This window comes from Syzygium oleosum, unplaced genomic scaffold, assembly GCF_021117445.2.
Source record: "Syzygium oleosum isolate NSW1041296 unplaced genomic scaffold, Sole_v2.1 Sole_v2.11, whole genome shotgun sequence".
NCBI classification, from domain to species: Eukaryota; Viridiplantae; Streptophyta; class Magnoliopsida; order Myrtales; family Myrtaceae; genus Syzygium; species Syzygium oleosum.
Window position 1 is genome coordinate 1,464,460 of NW_026607495.1, and position 23,607 is coordinate 1,488,066.

The following is a 23,607-nucleotide window of genomic DNA, read 5'->3' on the forward strand; positions in this document are numbered from 1 at the left end:
TTTATTTTCATTTTATTTTTTGTAAATAAGCCCACTTTACATGGATAAGCCACGAGCCCGTGAAATGCGCTAGATATACTCTAAACTCGTAGATCATATAAGATGTGATTCAAAAGTAGAAATAATCCAAGTATATCACACTCATCACAGACTTGTCGTCCCTATTCAAAGTTTCTAAGGTATGTAAGAGAATCATTTGTTCCCAATTTTCATAATTTCACAATATTTCTCCAAACCTATCAATTCATTCTTGCAAATACGTGGCAAGCTAGCACATCTCAAACTTCTCAATGCATGATCTACGTGAAGTGCCTTTGACCCTGTCTTGACTCTAAGTACAGGCAACAAACACATTTCACTATCTAAAGTAGAGCCATTTAATAAAATTTCCCTAAAGAACTTGGTTTTCAATATAAACCCAAATTTATGATGTTATTATATATTATTTAACTAGAAAAAGACATATATGCTTGCTATGGAAATACAAGGCAAGTGAAATCTCAGATATGCATTGCCCACATTAACATTCTTTAACATTTTTCCAAGTTTATCAATTCATTAAAAAAGAAAGGAAAAGGATATTTTGCAATTATACTAATTATGAAAATCATAAGTTAAATCTCGACACTATGTTGCCCACGTGAACGGCCTTTGACACTTGTTATCATTTTTTACTTAAAAAAGGAAAATTTACTAGTAAAGCCATTTAATATGTTCCCAAAAGATTTTGAATTTACAAGATTTAGGTCCTTCAATGATAAATAGAAAAAGACAAGTTACAATTATGTCAACTTTGAAAATACATGGCAAGTAAAATGTCAACTACATGACAAGTTTTCAACATTAACCCAGATTTATAAAGTCATTAAGGAATATATAATTAGAGAAAGATATATATGCTAGCTATAAAAATACATGACGAGTACAATCTCAGCGGTCAGCACTGCATTGCCCATATTAATATTTTGACACTTGGTAACTCTAATTATAGGAAAACATTTTTCCAAGTTTATCAAGACACTAAAAGTGAATTGAAAAAGATATATTGCAATTATGGTACCTACGAAAGTACATGATAAATGAAATCTCTGCAATGCATTGTTCACGTGAACAGTCTTTGACACTTTTTTAACACTACTTATGTAAAAACAAACAGGGCAAATTAATTAGTAAAGCCCCAATTAATATCTTCTCAAGAAATTTTGAATTTGCGAGATTTCAGGTCCTTAAATAATAAATCGAAAAGATAAGTTGCAATAATGTCCACTTTCAAAATACATGGTAAGCAAAATCTCAAATATATGGTAAGTTTTCAATATTAACCCACATTTATCAAGTTATTAAAGAATATATAATCAGAGAAAGATATTGTAGGCTAGTTAGTTATAAAGTACAGGACAAGTGCTCAGCATCTCAATTAATATCTTCCCAAAATAATTTGAATTTGCGAGATTTCAGGTCCTTAGATAACAAATAGGAAAGGACAAGTTGCAAATATGTCACCTTTAAAAATACATGCTGAGTAAAATCTTAACTACATGACAGGTTTTCAACGTTAACCCAAATTTATCAAGTTATTAAAGAAAATATAACTAGAGAATGATAAATAGGTTAGCTATGAAAATATATCACAAGTGAATGCATTGTCCATGTTAACATTCTTGGATACTTGGAAACTCTAATTATAGAAAACCATTTTTTCAAGTTTATCAAGTCATAAAAAAAAATGAACAGAAAAGGACATATTGCAATTATGCCGCCACCGAAAATACATGACAAGTGAAATTTCAACACTAAACTATCCACGTGAATAGTCTTTGACACTTTTTTAACACTACTTATGTAAAAAAAAAAAGGACGAATTAATTAATAAAAGCTCATTTAATATCTTCCCGGATAATTTTGAATTTGCAAGATTTCAAGTCCTTAAATAATAAACAGAAAAAAGACAATTATGTCACCTTTGAAAATACGTGGCAAGTAAAATCTCACCTTTGACACACTGTCACCAATACTGGAAAATATATATAAGAGTAAAGAAAGGCAAAGAAATAAGAAGAAAAAGGAGTTAAATGAATTTGATTTTCTTTTTCTGAGTCACGTTTTGCATGCAACATCCCTGTCTCTCCCTCTCTCCGCTTCTTCTTCAAGTTTCAACCAATTCCTTTGTCTTCTTCATCTTCATAAACCATTACTCTCTCTCTCTCTCTCTCTCTCTCTCCCCCATTATCGCCATTGCTGGGTTACTGACAAAGATCAATCTTCAAGCTCTCACCGCCTTCTCTCCTTCTAATCCTCCATGGATATCGACGACCTGAAGTTCCAGCTGATCTCAAACTTGCAGCCCAACGACGCCGATTGTCCCACAGAATGGCCAACTTACTACGGCGTGTACCACGTTGTCAAGAATTCACAGGACAAAACCGTGCTTTCCATGGTTAATGACTTCAGTAACAGACAGTGCTTTGCCATACAGCTTAAGAAGTTCGATTCTCCTTTACAAAAGTCCCTCCATTAACACTTCTATATATTATTCTGAAAATGTAGAATCACATCTATTTTCTCAAACACATTGAATTGTGTGGTTGACTCTTGTTAAAAATACTTATATCGAATTGCAAACTTCGCCTAAAGTAACTGTTCAATAGCCCTTTCAATAGAATCTCATCATGGTTTTTTCCCCTTTTGTAGAAAGATATTCCACAGAGGTGAAATAACTAAGAAAAAACATCTTTCTAACTCATCTTACGCTACCTTTTGCCACCCTTTACCCTGCTAAAAGAGACAACACCTTCGTTTGTCTCTTACGTGACCATGAATTTTCTTTATAAAAACCGATCTCAGAAACTATCCCTGGATTCTCGGCACCAGATTGTGGATTGACTATCAATTACGTGCAGTTCTTTTCTATATGTCTTGTCATTATCAACGATTTCCTACTGTATCATGCTAAAATTAGTAATGTTACATACATGAAACCTTTTTGTTTGATGAGTTGCAAAGCTCATTTCAGTTAATGAGATAATAATCTGCCAACTGAATCCAATTTCTTCATTTTCTTTTACACACAAAGATTTCCGTCCATCCTAGCACTTTCATAAAATGTAAATTACTTGTGTCAAAACTTTTGTCTCAGTCGACGTAAACGGCATTTGTAGTTGGAAAGACACAAACGGTAGGCATTAGTTAATATATTGCTGAAAGCAAAAGCACATAAAAATTTTCCGAGTTTGTCACATTTAATATGAATCAACCTTCAACGATTCTTGGAAGTTTTTAATAGACTAGAGCATATCGTTTACTTAAGTGCAATGAATTGAATCTCAACGACACACGTAAGATTTTAAACGGTTCTATATATTTTCAGCATAACCACTGCTCAAGGCTCTTAAAGGGATCTCTTTTCTTTTTTCTCTAAACCATGATTCGGGAAGAAACATCTAACTTTTGCTGCAGCAAGTCTTTATTTATTATGTAAACTACTGATTTGATAAGATCTCCTCTGTCTCGGAGCAATCTTGCCTGTTAGAGTAGCTATGCATGGATTCTATAAGAGTACAAATAAGATACATCAGTTCTAGGTAATTATGTCGCTCTATGGCAATAAAACTAGTAATTTACTATTACGTTACCCGGTGGCCATCACGTAGCAATCTTGGCCCTTACTGTTGCTTCCATGAAAGCTAGGGGAAACGATTTTTACATACAATTTCAATCTTTCTTGCATTCGCTGGAGAAGTGGTAAAGTTGGTTTTTAATGTGATTATGCTATAACTGGATGTAGTCTATTAATTGCACTGCTTGCAACTGATAAATCAGAAATAATTTTCTGATGAATTTCTATATATCTACTCTGTAGAAACCTCATGGAGCACATAGACAATGTGATCATGGCCTCGCTTGTATGTGATCCTCTGATATGCTTCTCTTGTTGCTTCAACGGTTCTCACTGGATGTATATGATCTTACTAGATGATGAGGGAATGATTTTTTTTCTTGCTTCAAGGAAATTTTCATTCTGACATTTGCCCCAGTAATTTTCAGTGCTTAGTGTCCCTTGGTACATACCGGTGTTTTTAGAGGAATTTGGCTTCTGTTTTCAACAGATTTTCCACAAAAATCTTGGCTTCTTATTAGCTCATGGAGCTAAAACAGAACATAATTGAGATAACATTGTGCAAGTTCTTCCTTTGCAGAACTTGATGTCTTTGTATATCTCCGAGAATGAAGGCATTAAAGGCTATACTTGTCTCCTGATTGAACCATTGAAGTCTTTAAGGAGAAAAACTCTCACGATTTGGGAATGTTTTGGGCTCTACAGCATGACTTGTATGAGTGCTTTCTTGCTGAGACACCTCTATGAACTTTTGACGGAAAATTGAGCATTTAATTCCCTGATTTAAGATAGATAATACTTGGATGAATTCGTACTGGTGCATATGATATGATTTTCAGCAATTTGCTTGTTGCTTAAAGCATTCGAAGAAGTGACAGTATCTGTATGGTTTCATTTCATAACGAGAAAATAATTAGTTGAAGTTCAGCAAGTTAATAGCAGTTGAGGATGATGTGATTTTAGTAATTCAATTGCAGTGTGATTTAATAGTATTGTACCCTTGAAAGTAAAGGAATCTGGAAACTGAAATATGAGCATATGCATAAGTAGCTGAACCTTCTCATTGTGTATGTTGTGCCTGTGTTGAACATAAAGAATGTAGAATACTAGCCGGTTTCACATATTGTTCCCCCTGTCATCACGATTTTCTCTTAATTTTTTCCATAGGCGGCGAGCAAGATATCAGTGGGGCAGAAAAAGGCTCTTCTTTTCTTTTGGACATCCTTAAACTATCTACCAGCAGAGGTTTTTCGCGGTTTGATTTCTCGGCTTCAAATCTCCAGGTCTCTGCAGCTGTCCGGTCTGTTATCGACATCCCAGACGTGCTTTTTCATCTTCTTGCTTCCACTGTATCCTTTGCTGGATGTAATTCGAGAGTGTCTCAAGTTTATCACTCAAGAGCATGCGGCCAGTAGCTTTAGGATCGAATGAATTAGAAGTTGACGTTGACAGTAACAAAAAAAGTATACACAGGAATGGTAACTAGTAACACATGGAAAATGGACGGGTTATGATCTCTCTCTCTCTCTCTCTCTCTCTCTCTCTCTCTCTCTCTCTCTCTCTCTCTCTCTCTCTCTCTGTGAGTATGTGCTTAACTGTGTGTTTATCCCTTTTTGTTCGTGGGTTTGAGTGTGCGCGTTCTTTGCCAATTAAATAAACCTCAGTTGATGAAGCTGCAAAGCTTGGAGAAACCCAGACTTCTTTGCAAATTTTCATTTTTTCAAGGTGTTTGTGTGTGTTTGATTTTTGTTTCTTTCAGTTGGCCTTAATTTTAGCATAGAAATATGGTAAAACTATAGAGATCACATAGAAATAGCACAATGGTATATTGAAAAACATAACCTTGGAGAATGACAACGAGGAAAAAGGATCATGTTAATAAATGATACAACAAACCTTAGAGATTACATCCATTCAACTAAAACAGAACAATAATAGTCTCACTCTCACCAAGTTTGACATGCAAATGATAAGAAAGACAAGGAAACATAGGGTATAATGGAGAATTCCAAGCACTTATCTCACGCAAAAGATTTATTCTTCCTCTTCTTCGAGGGGATTCTCATCTTCTTCCGGTGATGCAGCTGGTTCTTCAGTGACTTCAACATTAGTTTCTTTGGTTTCTTCCTCTGGTGGCTCTTCGGCTTCAACCTCATCGGCTTCCTCTATGGCTTCCTCTGAAGGAACTTCGCCATCATGATCAGTGGCTGGTTCCAATTCTGCAATTGTCTCTTCAGCCTTTGTTTCGTCAGCTGCTTCGATTTCTTCAAATTCGGTTGGAGATCCTGAAACCTGGGAAAGCAATTCATTTGCCTCTGGTGTTCTTTTATCTATTTGATTTTGATCGTACATGTTATGTTCTGTCTCAACACGAAGTAAAGATCAAGAATTGAGTATTTGCAAGCGGAAGGCTAACTGATCTGTTATGTTTTTAACTGACAGCTACAGTGGTGACCAGCACATGATGAAGGATACCACGTGATAAAGCAAAGATGACCCCGATGCAGATTGATGCAGTGGATGCTTTCGGTTTCAGCGATTTGATTCACCATAAAGGGCTAAGGTTGGTTTGCAATTCTCTGAACCCCATCAAACACTATTTCTTCACGCTTGTCATTTGGTGACCTTAAAAGGAAACTATTGATAAAAAAAAAATATATGCTTGTTCATGATTTCAATTAAGTTTACATAACTATCTAGTGCTCTTCTTGAAGTAGTATCATTATGCGTGCCCACGGATTGGCTTTCTTTATGTATGCGTTGACTGTGGACCTAATAAGCCTTTTTTCCCTCATTTTGCTATGGCAGCGGATTAAATAGTCTTGAATATTAGGCATCTGAATAGATGCTTGTGTGCATCTCAGCATAAAAGCTATTTTACAACACATAATTGAATGCATATAGTTAATTCTGACTAGGTCAAGAAGGAGTGTGCTGATTGCGTCAATGAATAAAGGAAAAACAAAAGTGCAGTGAGCTGGATTTCATCCATGAAAACTGGACTCCAAAGGTTCCTACAGTAGTAAAGATAAAGCTGTGAACTTATGTACCTGAACACTGGCCATTGATTGAGTTGAAGGGTAGTTTAAGAGAAGCTGGGACACTGAGGGAATGAGGAAGCAATGAGTGTGGCTTAGTGTGTAAGTGCAGAGAGAACAAACAGCATGAGGTCTATTTATAAAGAGAGAGATATGAATGCCAGATTCTAATGGAGTAAAAGAGTGGGGAATTGTTGGCCAAAAAAAAAGAGCTGTGGAATAAATGGAAAAAGACAGAAGTGTCCAAGTGGAATTTACTATGCGAGGGCCAGAGAAAGTATGGTCTAAGTTCAGTTCAGTAGACCAAACCAATCATAGTTTAGTTGCTAGAGGGAGACCCAGGAAGTCTTTTTATATTGTAATCGACCCTGTCTCAACACAATAATAGACTGACGTTATTAAATAGATTTGGCGATGCTGTGATCAGGTACCGTGTCTTTTCCTTACGCGAAGTTATCACATGTTCATGGTTACTTAAGTTTTTCATAGTCAGCTTTTGTAAGTACTTTCCATCTGTAGTGTCACTGATTCAGTAGGTATGTGATGCAATTTAGCCGACAGATCACTGTCCAGAGAATGTGCTTTTTCGCAAATCCTTATTGTAATTGACTGACTCTGTTGAATCACAGCTAGATTACAATAACCTCGCGTTCAAGAAGAAGATCAGCAAATCGATGCATCATGTCAGCGATACGCCAAAGACCATGAATATATAAGCATGTCTGGCCGGAAATTCTGGCTGTCATTTAACTCCACCAATTTGTACTATAATCATTGCAAGTTTCATTCATTCATCACCAACTTTTGCGACATTCAAATGGTGAAATGGCAGACTGTGGAGACCAACTCTCTCTCGTATCAGCATCATATCCATCTCTTTGCTTCAGTGTGCTTCTGTGCAGGTCTTGAAGGTGACAAAAGCATTGGCATCATATGCTTCCATGTTCTGTGATTTCCATTAGCTTAAGTCGACCTTCTTTAGTTTCATTCGAATTCTATTTGGCCTTTTTAGTAGGGCCACTCAGATAAAGTACTTTCTTTTCTAACAACTTTGGAGAAAAAGATATGCCAACAGACGATCAGTTTATTCATCAAGTCTTGTGCAGTAAATTTCCCATGAATAAAGTATCAAACAAAGCCATAAAAAGTACGATATTCCATGGCAAATTATTCATTTAGCTTTATTCCGCCAATAATGTATGGCAGATTCTCTAACCCAAAACGCAAGAAGATCATTACTAGGGGTTGAGCACCGGTTTGGTTCGATCTGGGAAGCAAGGCGCTGTCGGTCTAATTCTGGGCCAATTCCAGGGAGAGCCAGTCAAGTTCTCTGTTTCAGAAAGCTAGAATTTGGCCTTACATTGATTCTGTTCCGGGTTCCGGCCTAGGCTTAGGAACGTCTGGTTCAACCTAGAAACCTGACTACGCAGGGCCATAGGCATTTGAGCTCATTTTCGGCACATTATGGACAAGTTTAATCAATTTTTGCAATTCTTCCACCCGTCTTGTATTGTTTCACTTTCTATGATGTATTTCATTTTAGTGTTTTAGGCTAGATATAATAAATTTAAGTAAGAAGAATCGGTTATTTTAATAAGAGAAAAGTATTGGTTCCAAAAAAATTGGAACCGAGACCTATAATCAGTTCCAAGTTCTTCTTTTGAAACCAATCCACTTAGGAACCGATATACCTTAAGCGAAGTGTGGTGAGAAATCCATACAAACAATGCTAGTCAGCCAGGCATTTATAGTGGTCTTGGGTTTCATTTGGTAAAGTTTTCAAATGATATCAAACACAACAATTTGGAAACCTGCAAAACCATAGTCAAATCAACACTAGAAAGCTCTAACCTTTATGCCCCACTAAGCCAATTATTTGAATTTGTCAAGATTAAGATTTCTTTGCACTCCTTACCAAAAAAAAAGATTCCTTTGCACTCTGTCATGGTTGAAACCTAATATGCACATCGTAACCGGTCGTCTCCGTGGTTGTTAATTAACATATCTGACTCTAAATGATCTTTTTTTTTTTTTTTTGGCAACCGAGGTGTTCGAGCCAGCTTGCACGCACCTCGACTATTCCTCGGGGGAGACTAGCACAGCAACCCACCACCATGATCTTTTCTTCTCTTCTGATACATAATCTTACATGATTTCAAAAGGAAACGACCAATTTAACATGTGAAAGTACTCGTCGAAAATGTATCAAGTTAGAAGTACTTTAGTCTATCAAATTGATGATTTTGGTTTGCCAAATTTGGCAATAGTTATGTTTTGAAAAACGGAGATCTTCTTGGAACTTGACTATTGTTCGGCTTTTCAATTTCTCTGTATTGACAGCAAAACCATTTCAAGAGGATGACTCCATACGTATTCTTTTGAAATCAGTAGACTTTATGAGGGCCACCATAACCCAAAACGAAACCAAACTCTAAAGAGATCCGAGCGCATATGAACATGTTCAAAGAGCATGTGTTTGTGCAGACTGATGAGCTACTCTCTTTGAGAATTAGATGGTTGGTTTGACAAGTTCTGTGTGGATTCACCACCCAAAGCTGATCACCTGTGTTTTCACTTCTTTCCCTTTTCGGGTCCTTGCGAAGTAAGATAACAGACCTTATCCCGAGTCCACATGAACCAAAACTCACGATTGTGGATGCATCTGTCTCACTGCTAATTTTCCTTTTGCTACCGTCAATGAACCTTGATTACATGCTTGCAAGAAAATTTCCCTGATCACATTACATGAAGTTTTACGAAAGAAAAACCTTAGCATGCCATCCATTACATCCATGATTCGGCAATTCTACATTTTTTGTGAGTGTTGAAATTCCTTCCGATGCAGCAAAGTATGGATGTATATCATTTATACATAGATTTCAAAGGTGAGGTTTTGAAGTCCTTCACACATTCCCTCTGGACAGATTACTAGATACGATATACATTAAGAACATCAACTTGACGACAGTTCACACTGAGGATTTGTCTTCCCAGTTAAGGGGATGAAACAAGCAGCTGAAGACCATCTCAGGACCAACACATCAATCCATCACCATAAGATTTAAGATCAGGAAATCAGAATGAAAATTAGCAATAAAACAGAGGCATGTAAGCCTAAAATCAGAACAAAAGCATTTCTACCAGATACTACTTGCAATTAGCCCATGCTACATATCTTCATCTGGTCTAGGACAAAAGTATGAAACATCAGATATGAAACATCAGATGACCTAACCTTGTTAATGCACAAAAGACCTAAGAGAGGACTTAAACAGAAGCTGCTCAACTAACATTTCTACCATCCCAGGCAGGCAGGTGGTAAAGGTTCAGTGCACCTGCAAGAACATACTTATCTTGGTCAGACCTGCAACATTTTTTGCTTGAACCCCAAGAAAAGAGCAGAGTAAAATCATTTATTTATCAAGGATAAAATCCGCCTCAAGTACACATTAGTTCGATTGGTTTAGAAATGTAGGAAAACCAACTTTTTGGATATTTCTATGGTTTCATAGGAGCTGCGACATATATTTGACAACGATACTAAAATGAGGAAATTTATCACGCTGTCATACAAGGAGAAATACTATAAAAAAATCAGGAAAGGTACCAATCAATAATTTAATTATTTCAGTCGCAGACCCATAGAATTAACCACCTACATACTACCATATGCTTAGACGTTTGTCAATTTAGTTATGCTGGAGGAACGACCCAGTCTACAGATGAGTTCCACAAAGAATTATAACTCATAGATCAAACACATTCCAAGTATATTTTGGTTAGTTAGGGCTTGCATAATTTTTGCAAGGGGACATTGCGAGTAAAACAAAGAATATGGAGGTCATAAACCAAATTTCTCGCTCACTGCAGATGCTAACATACAGAGAGAAAAGAATTAACCAAATTTATGCAACATGTCAACTGCCATGAAACAATTCTTTCCCAAAACTGTGGAACAATAGGGAACAATCGCTTAAAATGAACCTTTGAACGCTCACCAGCTGGCACTATCATGATCGCTTAAATAAGTGATGGCGTTCTAGCATCTCGGGTACTCCCAATGCAGATATGCCTTCACAGCCAAGAAGCTCCCGAAGCCTGGCATCACAATGTATCCCCATGGGATTTAAAGGATCCTGTATAAGAGAAAGCAAAAATTCAGAAGAAACAGAACACCAACTATAACCAGATTCAACACATTTACGGTTCTGGCTTTTCCTTAAAAGCTACCAATTCTTACATGTTGAAATAGCAAAGACAAGGAACTTCCTGACCACACATAAATGGGTAAACAGTTGTGAAAATACGCCACAAAAACAGTAAGGTAGTCTGATACATGGTAGAATGTCATAAGAAAGTACCATTTGCTTTCGAAAGACATTCAAAAATTACGAGCAATGGAAAAGCTAAAAATAAGGATTAGAAGTTACATACCTCCAGTTGATGGATCTTAATGTACTCCCAAACACGTCCATGAGCTTCTGACGGGAGCATTTCCCTTTCTCCAGTTCCCAAAAACTTGGCAAGCGCTTCAGATATTATTACAGGAGATGGACCAGGTTGAGAACCAATATTGCGGGACTCAGCACTGACCTTCAATCTTTTCGCTTGACCTGACTCCTCTGAAGACATTACAATGTGAAAAAAATGCTCAATAGAATCCATCTTAGGGACTAGGAAAAGAGTAAGTATCACTTTATGAACACTTTGCATACTTGTAGGTTGAAGGGGAATAATGTGTTTAGAAAGTAACTTGTTCATCTTGAACATGTCAGTGCAATCTGTTTCGAATACCAAACGCAGGGCATCGTCACAGATTATCTTTCTCTTGTTACTTGGATCTTGGAGGTTATTCTTTCTTATGTATGCCCAAAGCTGCTTCACGATCTGGATAAAGCAAAGAAGATTTCTTCAGCATATTTAATTGTGGCTACCGCGGAAGCATTTTAGTTGAAGAGTAATTTCCCACCTCGGTCCGAGGTAATGCTGGCTCGCCGACGACGGCCTGAAGCTCTGACGAAACCCCACATACTTTGTTCAGACCCCCTGCACCACCTCTTCTTTTTGCGCCAGCTGGAGCACTGCAATAAGATCATCCACCATCACGTAAGTTGTGGCACATTTAGAAGCAAACAGCAGAGAAAAACACCAACTGATGCACTAAAACCTAGTAAGATTTGCATTGCTATCCAACCCATGACATCGGATGACAAAAGAATAATGATTGTGCAAGAGGGAGCCAGACATTCAAACGAAGAGGATTGTCAATATGCTCTTCAACACTTGGAAAAAAAAAAAACCTTGTTAGAAACCAGTTAGCAGCAAGATGGGAAAGAAACATCATTACATTGCCATGTTCTCAAGTTCAAGTTGAAACATCCCAGAATCCTCATACCATCTGAATCGTCGCATTGTTAATCAAGTAAAAAAGAGGGAGAAAAGAGATATCGCTTCACTAAATAAACCTCGCTATAGATAAATATATCGAAAATGTGGCAAACAAGGGCACCCTCAGACAAATTTCAACGACAGACACGGGCAAAAATCTAGATTGCGAAAGAGCCTCCAGGATCCAATCTCGAAAAGAAAAGAGACTTTTTCAAGCCGTAGGCAATGAACTTCAAGCATGAGATAGAAAATCATGTTGACGCATCCTACAGAAAGAACGGATCCGAGCAGACTCCCACCACAAAAGTAAAACATCCCGACACATGATTCGCGTCAAGCGAATATTCAAAAAGATAGTTGCTTTCCCCCACCTTATCACAAGAACACTCCGAGCAGACAAAAAAAAAAAAGATTTTGCAACTCACTAGGTTACTCATACAACATAAAATCCGCAACCCAATCAACAGTTTGAGCCACACACCCCCAGAATCCATTTTCTCTCTCTCCCCGGAAAATTTGCTTCACGAATCTGTGTCAGTGCAGCCTCAGTGCATCAATCCCTTCTCTAGAACCCTCAGCATCATTTCCAAGCACACGCTTCAGCTAAGCCCCCCACACCAAAAAAATGGGTCATATTCAAGCCCATATCACTGTCAATTAACACAGCACACAAAAGAGAAAGCGAAAAGCGGGGGCAAAACCCTAACACGCCCAAAGTTCATCAAAGCAATCAAACCTCAATCCCGCAACCCTAAAACCCAAATCACACGCTAGCGGCAGAAATTGCACGTCCCCCGAACAAACCCTAAAGACGAAGGAGAGACAACACGGCACAAAAGAGGAACAAAAGGAAAGAAGGAAAGAAGAAAAAAAAAAAAAAAACCTTTCTTTCGCGCTGTCCGAGGCCGCGGGAGCCGCGCTCTGAGCGGCCTTCGCGGCGGCGGCGGCGGCCGGGGGAGGGAGCGCCTGCTGCTGCTGCTGCGGCTGCGGCTGAGCCATGCGGGGTGGCGCCGGGGCCGGGGGCGGGGCATGAGCGGGGCGGAAATTGAGATCCTGCGGGGGCTGGAGGGCAAAATGGGAAGGGGGGAAGAGCTGCTGCTGGTGCTGCTGCTGCTGGGGCTGCGGCTGCTGGTGGTGGGGCTGCTGCTGGTGGTGGTGGTGGTGCTGGGGAAGGAAGGAGGAGGGGGGCTGCGGCTGCGGCTGCTGCTGCTGCTGCTGCTGGTGGGGGTGGTGGGGGTGGTGGTGGGGAGGGGCAAAAGGGTCTTTGCGGGGGTGGAGGGGGTGGGAGCGGAGGAGGAGGGCGATCTGGTCGCGGATGAAGGGGGCCTTGTGGGAGAGGTCGAGGCCGAGCTTGGCCTCCAGCTGCTGGACGACGCCGTTGATGGTGGTGACGGAGTTGGGGTCCGACTGCCGGAGCACCGTCTCCACCCCGCGCGCTATCTCCTGGTCCGTCACCATCCTCCTCCCCCCCGCCGCGTTCACATTCATCACAATGGGGGGAAACCCAACCCTCCCTCCCTCCCTTGACCTTAACGGAATTAACGAACTCCCCCCTGTCTCTCTCTCTCTCTCTCTCTCTCTCTCCCTGTGCTGCTCCTCTCTTCCTCTCTCTCTCTCTCTCTCTCTCTCTCTCTCTCTCTCTCTCTCTATCCCTCTCTGTCTCTCTCCTCTGGTGTGTCTGTCTGTCTATCTCTATCTTCTTCCATCTCTATCTCTCTCTCTCTCTCTCTCTCTCTCCCTCTTTAGAGCCTCGAATGACGAAAATGCCCATGCGCGTCCTCCCATTTTTCGGTTTATATCTCTTCTCTTCTCTTCTCTTTCTTTCTTTCTTTCTCATTATTAATGTTGTTTGTTTTTTTCATTTTTTTTTTTTTTGGTTATCGTTTTTGGACAAAGTCTCTTCAGGCTGCGTTTGGTTGGGCCCGAATAAAATAACGAATTAGCACGTCGGGTAAGAAATTTTGGACAGCGATAACATAGACCCGGATTGATTAAAAAATGGCTTAAGAGATGTTGTGTTATCTTCCAACCATGGAGTAAAGGAGTAACGTATCCCGGATATTGCTTTGCCTGCTACAGCCGTGAAGAATACCGTCACAGCAACTAATTGTTGTCGCTTCCGACTATCGCGAGTTCTCGTCGCCTCCGACCATCGCCGATCGTCATCCCCGGGCAATCGATGGCGGTAAACGGGAGCCTAATGACGATTGTCGTCACCTCTGACCACGGGGCCAATTTGCAAGTCGCTACATTTCAAAGTTCCTGAATAATGGCTTCATTTTGCTTCTTCCTGAAGTCGCTATTTACTGAAGGGAGAGTAAGTTTTACCATTCGGGTTTGTGTTCCTACCTTGGGTGGTCCAATTTGGTTTTTGCAAATTGCTTTTCAGCGATGTTATTGCTTTTATGAGACCTTTTTCGGATGCGACTGAATTCATTACATGGAGTTTTACCGAAGGCTTCTCGAAGTAGAGACTCATGGCAGATGAGGAGATCTTGAGAGAGGTCTCTACACTCGGATCGCACGAACAAAAGGGTATCATGGTTTTGTTTAGTTTTTGCATTTCGTTTTGGGCACTCTTGTTTTTGGCATCAATCGACACCGGCGAAAGATGGCTCTTTTGCATGTCCTTAAGTGAGCAATTCAGTGACGACCCGAGTGGAAGATCAAGTTTCCCACCAAAAATTTTGAATCCTATTTAAGGTTACCTGAAATAAATGACGAGATTTTCTACGATTCGGAGGATTTATAATTTCACCTTATCCTATATTATCACAATCCGAATTCAGACAACCATATGCAGCCTTAGGATCAAGAACAGATTTAGTTCTCTATGTTTCAACGTTTGTGCAATTTGATCCTCTAACGTTTATTTTGTGCAATCAAGTCCTCTTTCCTGGATTTGTGCAACTTGGTCCTCTAAGTTTTATTTGAGCGTAATCAAATCCTCCTATTTTCTTGACTTGTGCAGTCCTATGCTTTGTTTACCCATTATAACTAATACTGCCAACTTATGATTTTTATTCCTTACTTTCTCCTGTTTGTTTTCTGCTCATTTGACGACAAATTAGAACCGCATGTCATTTTCTCTCACGACGTTTAACCCCACGGCACGAATTTAATTCTCACCGAAAACGAAATGAAATTTGAAGATAACAAATTTTAATACCCATAGTTTGTCTGTTGAATGAGTCGATTTATATGCTATCATCACATGTCTATTTTATGCAGTTAAAAATAGATAAATTCTATTGTTGTATGGAGACAAAAAGAAAGAATGTTTAAAGATTTGAACTATGTTAGGAACTCAAGTTCAATTGTCACAAAATGAGAGGGCTTTAAATTCGAATTTGAAATAAGAGACATTTAGATATTAGTCAAGTCACTCAATTTTGCTTGTCTTTGTTGAAATGTGATGTCACTTTTAACCTTAGGAACATGTAGGTATGAACGTGGATGATCGGTTGCAGCTGTCTCCCCCTTTAAATTAAAGTTACCAAAGGAAGATAAAAAAAATAAAATTAAAAGGAAAAAAAGGGAGAAAAAAATGAAAAAAAAAAAAGGGGGATAGAAAAGAAAAGCTGAAGGAGTGAATCTGTCTTTGCATTGAAAAGTGGGTCACTTGCCGACCATATTCTTGTACCTTTTTCTCTTTGTCTTTAGTCCATGTCAATACCTAAAATACAACCGACGCAGAGTCTACGAGAATGGACATGGTAGGAAGAGCTTTGAAGGTCAAGATTGACCAAATTCTGTGGCCAAAATTAAGAGAGTAATTACATTTTGTGGACCGATTTGAAAATGTGCACTATCGTCATTGAGTTTAGAGGGACTTACCAAATCATCCAATGCTTTAAGAAACTTTTTCAATCATGCCTTGGCCATTAATAACTTTCTCTTTCGGTTTAAGTTGTCCGATGAAAGATGAGTCGCCTGTCTATGCGAGTGCCGAAAATGGAAGATTTCAGTTAAAGAAATATACAGATAGTGTATCAGGTTTTATTCGCAATCGAATTCATATGGGTCGCATCGGATGAGATTTCAAGTAAAACAATATGTGACTGCATCGACGTCGTCATCAACACGGTAAAGGAAAAGACATAGAGCGAGATTGTGAAGAGCTCGTATTTGGGACAAATCTCATTTGATGAGATCCATGGACTTCCATTCTGATCAAATTTTGTCGCGTATAGTCTCGATTAAAAAAGTATCACAAGATATAGGATCTTTTTTTTTTTATCACTTATGAAGAAATTGACAATTAAAGAATTTCACCACCCGCCCTGAAATGGCGCTACTGGAATGCACTCTTCCTCTCGCAAAGGTTGGGTGTTCGAATCCGGGCGCCGCAGAGCGACTTAACTGCGTGCAGACGCAGTGTGTGACTAGCACGTGTCGCCCTGGGTTCTCCCTCCTCGGCCGTACTGTGGGGTTCCCTGGGTTACCAAAAAAAAAAAGACAATTAAAGAATTGGGTTTGATTGTGATATAGGGCAGCCAATTGGGTAGGTCAACAAGAACGTTTCTAGGGTCCTCCTCCTATAATTGTTCATTTTAAACAAGACCTTTGGCTGCGTTTGGTCGTTCGGATTTCTAAACAGGATAGGATTTGATAGGATAGGATAAGAAATCCTGGGATTTCTTCATATCATGTCCACTGTTTGGTGGACTACGGATTTAAAGTAGGATATGATAATTTTTATTTTTATTTTTTCTATTCATGGGTCCGGAGGAGTCAATGAAGGGAAAACGAGAAATTTTTTTGGTGAAAGCGCACAAGGTATGGGGATGAAGATGACGAGTGGAGCGTAGGATTTATGGAAAAATAGGCATTAGAAATTTATCCGGTCTATCCCACCCTCCCCGGATTTTTTTATCTAGCTATATCCGGTTTATATCCGACCTTATCCTATCCCGACCACCACCAAACATAGGATATGATAAAACATATCCTATCCCGACTTTTATCCAGGTCGACCAAACGCACCTTTGTACTTAGTTAAATTTAGATAACAATTCAATGGGTGTTGTCAAAAATCTACTTATCTACTTAGGGGCATATATTTTATCAAGTGTTTGTTGTCCTAAAAAGTACGGATTCAGTTCTCATTGGTGCTCTTATTGTACCACTTGTCATCATTTGTGACATGGAGAAAAGCAACGAGCAAGTTTCCTGTTGAAGCATGAGCATCTTTTTTTTCTAGTGATTGCAATGGATGGATGGTGGCCTGGTTTGGTGAAGCTCTCACTTTTTTTGGTAGGTTGGATTAGCCAACTCTATAAACAATGCCAGACAGTTCACTGGTCTTTACAAAAGTTCCCCTTTCTTTTTTTTTTCATCTCTTTTCGTTAGAGAGAGAAACCGAGAATTGACATATGTCATCTCAGCTCAGGCAATCACATTTGGCAATGGACAGGATGGGCATTCGAGATGGTATTACCGACTAATTTGAACATTGTTGCTAAATTCCACTTTGCTTATTATCTCTACCATATCAATTCCACTAGTTCTCTGCTAGATTAAGGGAAGTTAGAGGATTTATCGAGCATTTTCTCTTATGACGGGAGACCGAGGTTACGCAATTAGATCTCACATTCATGGTATAGCCTTGCTAATCTCATCAACCAGGTAAATCACCTGCCAAAATTCGAATGTTTACATGTGAACAAAATATGGAATTATTTGTATTTACTAACGTGTAGAATTGAAACTACCTCGGGCGCTAAATCAATACATACAAGTCTATTCCTTAATCACTATGTAGCGATTCACCGATAAACATGGCCCAGTAGAAAAACTCATTCAAAGCCTACCTCGTCTCTAGCCGTCAATCGGTGAAGCCATCAACATCAACTCGGCTCGAATCATGTAAATCCTCGCAACCATGTTCGTTCGGACGAGATCATGCGACCGTGCAAACGCAAACGCAAACACTACGAACCAAAAACAGTTGAGCAGAACAGCAATGTGCATGGATTTTATGACGACAAGAACACGTTTACGAGGATGTCCGAGCCCACTCTGTCGCATGGGGGCACCGAAAGACGAAAGCCCATCAATGGATATTGGGCTAACGGGGCAGCATTCTCTGCGAAATCCGACTGGTGAAGCGAAGGAAAGCAGCGGCAGCAGCAGAAGAAGAAGAAGGAAGAAGAAGAAAGAAGAAGAAGACGACGATACCCATCAATGGGTATTGGGCTATCGCGCAACATTCACTGCGAAATCAGATTGGTGAAGTGAAGGAAAGCAGCAGCAGCAGCAGCGGAAGAAGCAGAAGAAGAGGAGGAGGAGGAGGAGGAGCAAGACCCAATGGCGCAGGTGCTCAAGTTAGCCCTACCCCGGCCGAACTCGGCCTCGGCTCGCCCCGACGCGCCTCCTACTCGGCCTCGCGACCTCCGTCGCTGGGCTTCGCTTCGGCGGAGCCTCAGGTGCAACGGCAGGTTCTCCTGCCTCTTCTCCGACAATCGCAGAGAGGTAAAAGAAGCTCCTTTGCTCACTTCTCTCATTGCGCACGGTGAGCTTGTTGCTTCGCGAGCGAAACGGGTATGCTCTGGATTGAGCGAGCTTGATTTTGGCGGACAAATTCGGGAACTTGAGTTATATGTCGACCCGAATTGTTGCTTGCTTCATCGCTGTGCTTTGCAATTCTGAGAAATTAACGTAGTTTTATGGGCACCAAGTGTTCGCTGCTTTGCCTGAGTGAGCTTAGTGGAGTGGTTGTGCCTAGTGGTCAATTTGTTTCACCAGAGCCTTGGTTGGGTTGGCTACTTTCTCCCTGTCGATATGATCGAGCAAAGTATGGGTTTTCGATTCCAAAACTGATTAGGAGCAGTGGACAAGCAATAACATTCATTCAAACGAGTTTAATTGGTGTGAGAAATTCTTCTGGTGGCCTTTCTGAGTTGAATTCTTCAAGATACATTATCCAAAATGAACCCTTATAGTAGATGATGGTAATCCAATGTGCATAATCTTATGTACATATATTGGTCGTGGGATTTAACTGGCTAATTTTTCAGATTCGGAGCCCGGGATCTGTTAAGTACAGTAATAAAAACATCTTATGTGAATTTTGCCTCTGCACATTTGGTTCATCCAATTACCTGATTCTCCTAGCTGAAACCTGTCAGCATCGTCTCATGCAGACTCAAGTTGAAGCAGTTGACTTGGGAATGGTGGGCTACAACAGTGCATTAATTATTCATCAATATTAAAGGAGTAGTGCTTTGATGAATTTACTCCATTTACCAGATAGGTGCCCGAGTGATCTATGTTCTTCCACATTATCTAGTATCAAGTTTACTTTCCATTGCATTGGACATGGGTTAAAGCCAGTCACCATGGCTACAGAAGATAGTCATGAAGCAATTTCTGGTGGCCAAATGGCAATCTTTTGTTCAAAGAGGATGACTAGCGACCATATTGGATGGTATGGAGAGATGAGAAACTCCACATTGCTATTGGTTTTTCTAGGGTGCTTTTGTTGCTTGAAAAAGGACGGGGATAGGCAGCCTGAATCATGTCTGATATCTTCCTGAGAACTTTGGTCCTGATTAATAGTGCTAAAGCTCACTAGGCAGGTTAGAATGATATTGCCAGCTCCCTGGTGTCTCCAGTAGCTCCAATCTTAGAGGGTGCAAAAGTTTTGTGATGTTAAAGGCATAAATGAAATGTAGATGAAAAGTGTAAAAACTCCCGCGCAGTAGGGGAGCCTGTCTCTGGCCATATTAGTATTGCTCCTGTATACATATCCACATATTTAAATGGTTGAATCAGAGATGAAATCACTAGACATCCCATAATTAGGCTTTTTCTTTTTGGCCCGAACTAGTAGGGAATGAGCATGTAAGCATCTTGCTCATCAAAGATTGTTGCATATTCTAAATATGCTTAGGATATCTTAACTTGAGTTGGTACCTGCAGAGTGCATGTAAGTAGATAAATCCATTCTTATATAGATTTGCTTGATATTGAATGAGTAGCCAAAATGAACTATCTCCAAGTTTTCCAAAAGCATCAGAACAGAACTGAAAACAGATGGTAACCTGTTCCTTGAGATGTTGTAATAAGTCGAATTTGGCTCCATATTAAGCATTTGACACAGCCATGAATGTGAGAATTTGATTTCAATTTGCTCTGCCTTGTATTCTGCTGTCATGTTCTTTGCAAATCTCTTCGTGATTATATACCGTGTTCGGCTCTCCCCAAATATTCAAGACATCCTCCTTTCGGTTGATCACATCCTTGCAGTGATTTACTTTGGTTTCTTCCAGCTTATTTTATGCCATATTTGACAAAATGGCGCATTACCATATTGCTGGTTGCAGGAACAAGCTAGAAAAGCTTTAGAAAGTGCACTCGGGGGAAAGAAGAGTGAGTTTGAGAAATGGGATAAAGAGATCAAGAGGAGAGAAGAGGTGGGAGGAGGTGGTGATGCTGGTGGAGGTGGTTGGTTTGGATGGGGCAGAAGATTTGGTTGGTCCAATGGTGATAATTTCTGGCAAGAAGCAAAGCAGACTAGTTTGGCTGTTTTAGGTATCATTCTCATGGTAAGCAGCTTTTTGTGCAAGTTCTCAATATTCGGTTCATAGTGCAATAATTATTACTCTCGTCCTCTCTCTCTGAGACATTCTTATTTACCTTCACAGTTTCTCTTTATTGCAAAAGGAGAGGTCATGCTTGCAATGGTCTTGAATCCGCTGCTGTTTGCGTTGCGAGGAACGAGAAATGCGTTAACTTTTGTTACTACAAAGATCTTGAGATTATCCCCAAGTGGTCCCGCTGATTTTGATGCGTTACCAAAGAAAGAAAATAGTAGACGTGTCTCTGCTAAAGAAGAAGTATTGAGAAAATGGGGAAGTGCTTGATTTTCTTTTCATCTTGTACGAAGAATGATCTTGTGATTCTTTGCTATGGCTCTCACCCCACCATAATTTTGTCATAGATTTGCTTATCCAAAGGCCTCAAATTGTGGAAAAAAGCTGCTGTGTAGCTTTTTCTCGAATTCGTGTTGGATTCGAATTTGGTGGAGGGAAACCGAAGGGTGTTTCGCATGTTCCTTGAAAGGCTTCTTCGATGAAGACCTGTTATTCTTCCTTCTCACCATGAAATCACTGGATACCTGCGCACTGGACATGGTAGTGCAACTACTTTCTCGAATAGTAATACTCGGGTACAAGCTCAAATTGTTAATTGAATTGCTTGATTTTTGTTTTGGCAAGTCTTTCTAATTTTAAGAGAAGTCTCCTGTGCTTGATTTTTCTAGTTTCAGCAAACACAGATTGTTTGAGCTTCATGATAAGAGAATCCAAATCTTTTCGATGTACTCGATTCCTTATGAACTGTCTTCAATTGCTTCTCTTACTTCTTATTCGTGGCCAGTTCATACTAAATTTAGTTTCTACTGAGGCATAGTACTGATCTGTTCTGTGGATTCTCTTTTTAATCACGTTCTCCTATCATTATGTTATATTTCAACTTGTGTAGCATACTACTCATGGACATTTTATCCAGTCTGGTAACCGGTATGATTGTGGAATAGTCACGTGATTTTGCGAGGACTATCGCGTGAGACAAGCGCATTGGACATGCGTCACGACAAAGTTCATTGTAGCTCAATAATTTACTCGGAAACTACAAAATTTCTGTAGTGTGCAGAAGAATGGAAACTTGAGATGGCTGATGCATGGAACAAGTCGCGTACATTTGTCTAAGAGACTCTCATACTAGATCCCGAGTTCGCGGAGGTATCGCCCACATTGTGGCCCGGTGAGTCACGCTTTATGTTACACGCAGAGTTGCAGACTGATTTTTGTAGTCCCATGTTCAATCTAATGAACTTCAATCACCAGTAGCGTGCAGATGGTCCTCTAATCTTGAAAATGCATATGGCCTTTTCTAGTCCTATGTTCAATCTAGGGAACCTCGTTCACACCTGTGAATATGGCCATGTCTATCTACTGCGGAAAGTGTTCTCTCACACGCTTTCGGCACGGACCCGTGACCGGAACTAGATAATGCCGTCGCCATCGCAAGTGAATTTGCACTTCTAGTCCTATGTTCAATCTAGTGAAACCTCGTTCATACCAGTGAATACGGCCATGTCTATCTACTGTGGAAAGCGTTTGCTCACACACGCTTTCGGCACGGACCCGTGACCGGAACTAGAAGATGCCGTCGCCATCGCGAGTCAATTTGCACGTAAAGCATGGACCTTATTTGGGACGTCGAGGGATGCCCGTTTGGTTGCATACGTCGCGTTCATCGAGCTGTTTTTATCTGTGACGAGTTGTTCAATTTAAGGTGACATTGTTGCATCTGTCCTTCGGTTTTGACATAGGTGGCGACTGTGCCTATTTATGGTGACCAGTGCGAGATCAGCTGCTTATAAAACGTTGCCTGATGAATCCATATTGGTAACCCATGCAAGCTGGCTCAAAGTTCAAATCGTGTTCTTCTACCAAGTGATGCGACAGATCGCAAAAAGATAAGACCGTAAAAAGAAAGTTGAAGAAGTGGGTCGCCTTCAAGGCTCGATAACGGGGGACCACGCCCACCCTATAGAATGCCAATTTTGTCATCTAGACTTAGTGAAAATAGCATTTCTCGCAAACGATTCACTTATTGTCACGGATTATTGTTTAACAATTTCAATCTATTGACTCCCTCCATGCAAGGCTTAAATTTTACGAATGATTGAATTTACATAAATTATAATTATAATTTGGTATGTTTTTTCGAAAACATTTTTCCTAAATATGATCGCTTGTATCGCTTACAAAAATGACGAAAAGTATTTTCATCGTTCGTAGAAAAGTTTAAGCATAAATTTGCTGTCAATGATAAAAACATCTTTTATCAGCTAATTATTTCAAATAATATAACCAATCATTTTTTAGAAAAATATTCTTTAAAACATTGAATTTTGGGTAGATCTTCAAATCGATCTATCAAAATTTAATTATTGTCACGGATTATTGTTTAACAATTTCAATCTATTGACGCCCTCCATGCAAGGCTTAAATTTTACGAATGATTGAATTTACATAAATTATAATTATAATTTGGTATGTTTTTTGGAAAACATTTCTTCTAAATATGATCGCTTGTATCGCTTACAAAAATGTGATGAACGAAAAGTATTTTCATCGTTCATAAAAAAGTTTAAGCATAAATTTGTTGTCGATGATAAAAACATCTTTTATCAGCTAATTATTTCAAATAATATAACCAATCATTTTTTAGAAAAATATGTTTTAAATCATTGAATTTTGTGTAGATCTTCAAATCGATCTATCAAAATTTGAATGGCGTTCGATTCAAATGAGACCCCTCCGAACCTTCATGACCCATCTGAATGTACAGCAGTATTGTGGTCCTATTACTTAACTCGAATCACAGCTGCATTAAATTATGGTATTTATTGTGAATTAAATTGATATACACTGAGCCAAATAAAATAGCAATTGTAGTACTCTTTTTTTTTTATAAATGAGCTAAGAGCATAGTTTTACGTCGCTTCCTATAAATATTCCTCACGAAAATTGGCGGCGAATTTTAGATTAT

The 23,607-nt window shown here is 39.5% G+C and overlaps 3 protein-coding genes across 3 annotated transcripts; 1 reads left to right on the forward strand and 2 right to left on the reverse strand.

Annotated features, from left to right (window-relative positions):
• Positions 1–5,473: 5,473 nt before the first annotated feature.
• Positions 5,474–6,824, reverse strand: LOC115689286 (major latex allergen Hev b 5-like). Its single transcript, XM_030615285.2, has 2 exons — positions 6,667–6,824; positions 5,474–5,908 (listed from the first exon to the last, which is right to left on the reverse strand). Exons 1-2 carry the CDS (start codon positions 6,679–6,681, stop codon positions 5,651–5,653), a joined length of 273 nt encoding a protein of 90 aa, XP_030471145.1. The 5' UTR covers positions 6,682–6,824; the 3' UTR covers positions 5,474–5,650.
• A 2,897-nt stretch (positions 6,825–9,721) lies between these two features.
• LOC115689328 (chromatin modification-related protein eaf-1) lies at positions 9,722–13,662 on the reverse strand. Its single transcript, XM_056316187.1, has 6 exons — positions 12,926–13,662; positions 11,624–11,735; positions 11,370–11,541; positions 11,089–11,276; positions 10,653–10,790; positions 9,722–9,989 (listed from the first exon to the last, which is right to left on the reverse strand). Exons 1-5 carry the CDS (start codon positions 13,528–13,530, stop codon positions 10,665–10,667), a joined length of 1,203 nt encoding a protein of 400 aa, XP_056172162.1. The 5' UTR covers positions 13,531–13,662; the 3' UTR covers positions 9,722–9,989; positions 10,653–10,664.
• A 4,260-nt stretch (positions 13,663–17,922) lies between these two features.
• Positions 17,923–21,367, forward strand: LOC115689301 (uncharacterized). Its single transcript, XM_030615304.2, has 3 exons — positions 17,923–18,516; positions 20,370–20,591; positions 20,691–21,367. Exons 1-3 carry the CDS (start codon positions 18,352–18,354, stop codon positions 20,907–20,909), a joined length of 606 nt encoding a protein of 201 aa, XP_030471164.2. The 5' UTR covers positions 17,923–18,351; the 3' UTR covers positions 20,910–21,367.
• Positions 21,368–23,607: the final 2,240 nt, after the last annotated feature.